Source organism: Barbatula barbatula, assembly GCF_947034865.1.
Source record: "Barbatula barbatula genome assembly, chromosome: 9".
NCBI classification, from domain to species: Eukaryota; Metazoa; Chordata; class Actinopteri; order Cypriniformes; family Nemacheilidae; genus Barbatula; species Barbatula barbatula.
Genome location: NC_136772.1, coordinates 4576550 through 4582560, shown reverse-complemented (window position 1 = coordinate 4582560; position 6011 = coordinate 4576550). Strand labels below are relative to the sequence as shown.

The window sequence follows — 6011 nt, the reverse complement described above, 5'->3', positions numbered from 1 at the left end:
AGAGTGAGTTACACAAATAATAAAAAAATTACAAATTAAATAGGTTGAAAAGCTTATAAGCAGAGCAAATTTTACAAGTCCTTTGTGCTTTCGTATTGGAAGAAAACATAATAGTTTTTAAATACAGTTTTATCTCTTCTAGAAATACTATTATATAGGTTTGCTATTAGAAAATTTACATTTACGTATATACAATTTACATAGAAACCGAATTAAGTTGATTATAAAAAAAGCGTTTTGGTCACATTCAAAAAATCCAAACATAACAGTTTTGGGGTTCATAAAAAAACTCGTAATATGTATTGCTTTGTAATCGTCACTTCAAGTGTGCGCGTTGCGTTAATGTCGCGAGATTTTATTTTCTGATCTCGTTAGCTCGTGTGCTAGCGGTGTGTGTGTGCGCGCGGTGAGTCAACCTGCAGTACGCGCAGCGGAGGCCGGCAGCGCTCCAGCCTGCTCAACCCGAACGCAAATAAGGTACCGTTACACAACTGCGATGAAGACACGTCGTTTTCAGTGGTCGTTTTAAATGGGCCGCTTCCGAATGGGTTGACAACTAAATGATTAAGCTTTTATTCGTGTTTGGGGTGTTTTTTAAGTAGAGTAAAACAAAAGCAACTGGTGTTTTTTATTGAAGCAGCTGCCGGCTGATGCTAAATAAATAGCATGGCTCAGCCCCTGAGCCGAAATATCTTCTCTCGAAGCGCATGCTGTGGGGAAACTCAATAATAGGGAGGCGGTTACAGATGGAGTGCTTTGTTATTTGTGCAGAAAGTGTTTTGTATTGTAGCTGTGCTGCTAACTATCTGTCATGGACTTGTTTATTTTCTGCAGCGGGTGTACAAAGTTAACAAACACGTTTATGGTATATGGGACGCCTTAATGCAAATGCTGTGACTATGGACCTTTTTCTTTAGATGAAGTTGTTCGTGAGGAGCAAGTGTTCGCCGGGACTGTCTCCCACTGTATGTTGTTTTTAACAACTAAGATGTTGAAGTCTTTGGTGAATCAAATAGTCAGGATCAAAGGTGTTTCTTGGACAATATTGACAAGATTATGGAAAGTAGACTTTGAGTCTGATTCTGAGTCTGATTCTGCCTGCCGGTTTATATTTAGCATTTATTTGTTTATTTTCAATTGAGTAAATATTGGCATTTTCTGGATCTTTTAACATATATCAAAATTGCGAGTGATTTGCTTTGTGTGTATGAATCCAAGATGATTCTGAGAAATGAAGAGATTAGAGAGACTGTCGTGTTGAGAGTGATAACATTGTGTATTAGCTGAACTTTGATTTTTATCTGCCTGAACAGTTTGCAGTGACCCATGTACCAAACATTTGGTAAAAGCATGTCATTTTTACCTTCGTTGCACTGACAACATTTGCATGTTACATTGTTATTAAAGACTTTGTGCAAATTGTATAGAAAACACTATAAATTAATAGCGTATGATGCAAAACATTACTAATTTGTTTATCATTTCCTGACATGGAAAGTGACTGATCCAACACACTCACACTGGCCTCAGGCCATCCTTATTGTAGATAAGTGTTAGTTGGCATGGTCAGTAATAGATCAGTGTGACACATTATTATGATGAATTTCCCTATTGTGGGTCAGTGACGTACTTCTGTTGGCATGGGCGAGACGTTGTATTGGAAGACAAATTTGACACCCTACAAATATGGCTTTTGAATATTCGGACAACAGCTGCAATATTTAGAACTATTATTTGTCGTTATTGTATTATTTGTTCATATTAAATCATGTATTGAGACAAGCACTTCTGAAATTGTGTACTTTTCTTTTATTCTTTCCCAACAGAAAGCAAAATGAACGTTGGCGTGGCACACAGTGAAGTGAACCCTAACACTCGTGTGATGAACAGTCGGGGGATATGGTTGACATATGCACTTGGTGTAGGAATGCTTCACATTGTGCTGTTGAGCATTCCTTTCTTCAGCGTTCCTGTTGTGTGGACCCTCACAAATGTCTTTCACAATTTTGTAAGTGTGCCTTGTTAAGTAACCCACCTAATTTTCCTAATTTTGCTTGTATATGGCTTTTCTTAGCAGTGCACTGAGCTTCCTTAGTTGTCTATGCGCTATTGTTTTGCAAGGACTCACTTGAAAAAAGAATCAAGGTCAGCTATGACATCATCGACCAAGTTAAAGCTCTTTGGCACATGATGATGTGTAATGACAGTGTCTGCAGTACAATGACCAGAGAAGCTATTCACATGGAATCTGTACTGTTTTTGTTGTGTGGACATGGAATACAAATTTAGTAAGCTGGTGGAAGAGGGTAGGGTGGATGGGCGTGAGTAATTACCTTTTACAGTTGTATTCCATCTGTATTGCAATGCTCTACTTCTTGATACTGTATCCGTGTCCTAGAATATTATGAAGTCCCAATGTGTATCTGAGAATGATACGTGTTTGACTTCATTCGGATCATCTTTCTATCTTCCCAAAGGGTATGTATGTGTTTATGCATGCAGTGAAAGGCACACCGTTTGAAACTCCAGACCAGGGCAAAGCAAGACTTCTCACACATTGGGAACAGCTGGATTATGGCGTGCAGTTCACATCATCCAGAAAATTCTTTACTATCTCACCAATAGTTTTGTAAGTAATTTATTTTATGTTGCATTGCATGTTCTTCTTTCTGTCAAAGATGTGTGTCAAATCATGTTAAAAATATTAAGTTTTTGTAAATATTTTAGACATGGATCACCATTTGTTGTGAAAGCCTTGTTTTATCATATTTAAAAAAAAAATATATATATATATATAATGACCTGTTTTATTTCTTGCAGGTATTTTCTCGCTAGCTTTTACACGAAATACGACACAGCTCATTTTGTGATAAACACAGCTTCACTTTTGAGCGTTTTAATCCCCAAACTGCCACAACTCCATGGGGTCAGGATCTTTGGAATAAACAAGTATTAAGCCTAGTGTTGAGAAGGCACAGATCGACACAGAGGTGTTGCCTGATATGGCAAAGAAGATAAACCCTATGTACTTTGTACCAGATTTGTGTAAATTTAACAGTTTTGTACAGTCTGTGTAATTGTGAGTCTTCTTGTTTGATATATCTTGAGAAAAACACTGATGGGATATGTTAGGAGGATGATTCCACAAGCATTATTAACTTAAGATATTTAATGTGTTTTTGTTAGATGTTTTGTGTTCCTTGTGGATCTGGGCTGGCCCAGGTTTAATGTTTAATTTTTTTTGTTAATTCGTTTTTTGTTTGTTTAGATAACACAGTTACAATTAGATTAATGCTTTTACTGTCATTTCACATTTCTAAATGCATTCTTTTGTTGATGCCATGAATTGACTACATTTGTTTTTAAAATTGTTTAATAGCCATGTAACCATTTTGCTGGTTCTTGAGTTTTCTTTAAATTATCATTGCTTTATAGAAAAATAACTCGATCTGCATGATTTCCTGACAGCTATATGTTTAGTCACACTATACTAGTGTATAGTTTTATATATTAGTTTCATGCATTACATCTTAGAAGTGACAATGAAAAAAATAATTTACATGAACAAACCTTTAGTATTTAGGTTATTTACCCATTCATTAAAGTCAACATGAAATCTAAATTATCCAAGTTATGTTACTGGTTGTTTTGTGCCCAATTCTTTAGGAAGAAGTCTTCTTTCATCAAGCTGTAACAACTTGCCCCACTTTTCCCCCCCAACACACTAGCACCATTCTGAGAAGTCCTAATGTAATTTTGTCTTATTAAAGGTCCTGTTTAATTATGACATGTCATATAATGGAAGTAGTCTTGTAAATGCTTTTTCATGTTGGCTTTACACAGAATATAGATGTGAAACTCTATAACAATACCAATCTTGTCCACAAATTGTCCAGTTACTTTCATCTAAAAATCTGTATCCTTCCAGATACTGTATCCTTCTGTTTCTTATTGTCTCCTGACAATATCTAAGGTTAAATTGTGCCAATTGTTTATTTTTCCTTTTGTTTTCAAGAGGTATGGACATAGTTTGTTATGTGCTGTATGATATGCTGCAAACAAATAAACTTTGCAAAGTATTAGAAACCTTGTTGTGTTCTAAAATGAAAAAAAACACCTAATATCTGACAAAATGAATGTACATTTAAAGGCAGACAACTATTCTGTTCTTCCCATGCCTTTTATTATGGTCCTATTAAAAATTATTTGTAAAAGTAAATCAAATAAAATGCAATGTTTAACATTGCACACATTGCTTAAGAACAAAGATAAAAATCACTTTTTACACAAGACCTCACATGTATTTAGCATCACCCCTTTAAACACCTCAAAGCGGTGATTTAAATCTTTTTCACAATGAATTTTATATGTGGTTCCCAAAGCACCATCCGCAAAGGCTGTTCCATAAAACACTCTGCTTATTCTAGAGTGGACCAGTGCCATTGCACACATCAGGCATGGCTCTCTAGTGACATAAAGGTCATACCCAGTGCAGATGTATGGCTGGCTAGATTCTTTCGCATTGACAGCTTTGCAGGAATTCCTAAGGGACTCTTGGCTGCTAAACTGACAGGCTGGATATTTGTCGTAGTTGTAGGCTCCACCTCCCTGCCCATAGGCCACAAGATCAATACAGACCATGACAGCATGATGGAGCGGATGAGGGCCGTTCTTACAGTCATGACTCACAGCGACAATCTGCTCAGACTCTGGATCAACAATCACTGCACCAACAGCATTCATTCCTCTTTCCTGCCCTGATTTTGCAGCCTGGACAGCAACAGTCATATACTCCTGAATTTTCACTTTCTGAGCGGCAGTGAATAACTGACCTCTCAGAGCTGATGTTATTAGTTTATCCTCATGAAAAGACGTAGGCCAGTGTTTTCTAGCCTCTTCAAACTGTGGTCTGGTTAGTGGCGGGGTAGCTGGGATTTTAACAAGAAAAGGCTCTCCCAAACCACTAAAATCAAAAGACTGCGAGCCAAGCAGATCAGCAAGTGAAACTCCTTTGCCATTCGTCGCTTCTTGCACGTCCCTGACCAAGCACACAACGACCTCCAAAGGATGAATGCTGTTTTTGTCTTTGGAAGCTCTTACTCTTTTAATGTGCTGGAGACGAGGCAAGGGGTAGATCAGAGAAAGCTCTTTCACCAAGCGCGATGTTTGTCTTTTCTCGATGATGGGTGCTGCGTAGGCTGGTAACAATTCAGCGTCTTGAGATTGCTCATCAGATAAAACAGGAAGAATATCCCAGCACTCTACGTCACATCCGTCCATTTCCTTCTTTCGTTTGGCCTGTGGCTCCATCTTATTCTTCTCAATGAATGATTGTCAGGATTTTCTTGATGTCATCTGTAAAGGATAAAAGTGGTAGTGCGTTACACTGATCTAAAGAAATGGCCTAAGCCTAGGTGAATAATAAACACAACCAATGATAAAGTCAATTTCAATTGACAAGTCTGATAATTTAACACATTTTAAAGACAAAAAAGATTATAATTCTTTATCATATATTTTTATATTTCATCCAGAACTCTTATTTGTTTGTGTGCTGACATTAAATGTGTTATCAATTTAAATCTTATTATAATTATGCATGCCGTTTACATAATCACTGAGAGACATGATATAATTCATTTACCCTTTAAATGTAAGTACATGTATTACAACACGTGACCATTAAAATAAACGAGTGTGCGATGTTGAATGAACAAACGTGGTAAAAGAAAACAATTGACGTAAACCATTCAAAACACAACGTTGTTGGACAGTTACCTTATTTGAAGGACGTTACAAATAAAAACACAACCTTTTCATAGGAATGATTTAAGGACATCCACAGTATAAAGATTTCTTTAATCTTTCAGTACGACACTTCTACCCCATGTGTCTCCATCCCTCCCTCAGGTTATATTTCTCCCCGGAAACAAGCACGCGCGATGGTTCCTATAGTATACTTTATTTTGCACGAGACGCGAAACCATCACCAAAACATTAATTTATATTAA

The 6011-nt window shown here is 36.9% G+C and overlaps 2 protein-coding genes across 2 annotated transcripts; one reads left to right on the top strand and one right to left on the bottom strand.

Moving 5' to 3' along the window:
- The first annotated feature begins 405 nt into the window (after window positions 1–405).
- ormdl1 (ORMDL sphingolipid biosynthesis regulator 1) lies at window positions 406–4083 on the top strand. The gene is made up of 4 exons (XM_079464311.1): window positions 406–477; window positions 1827–2008; window positions 2478–2629; window positions 2821–4083. Exons 2-4 carry the CDS (start codon window positions 1835–1837, stop codon window positions 2954–2956), a joined length of 462 nt encoding a protein of 153 aa, XP_079320437.1. The 5' UTR covers window positions 406–477; window positions 1827–1834; the 3' UTR covers window positions 2957–4083.
- Window positions 3759–5935, bottom strand: adat3 (adenosine deaminase tRNA specific 3). The gene is made up of 2 exons (XM_079464310.1): window positions 5779–5935; window positions 3759–5355 (listed from the first exon to the last, which is right to left on the bottom strand). Exon 2 carries the CDS (start codon window positions 5308–5310, stop codon window positions 4276–4278), a length of 1035 nt encoding a protein of 344 aa, XP_079320436.1. The 5' UTR covers window positions 5311–5355; window positions 5779–5935; the 3' UTR covers window positions 3759–4275.
- Between the last annotated feature and the right edge of the window lie 76 nt (window positions 5936–6011).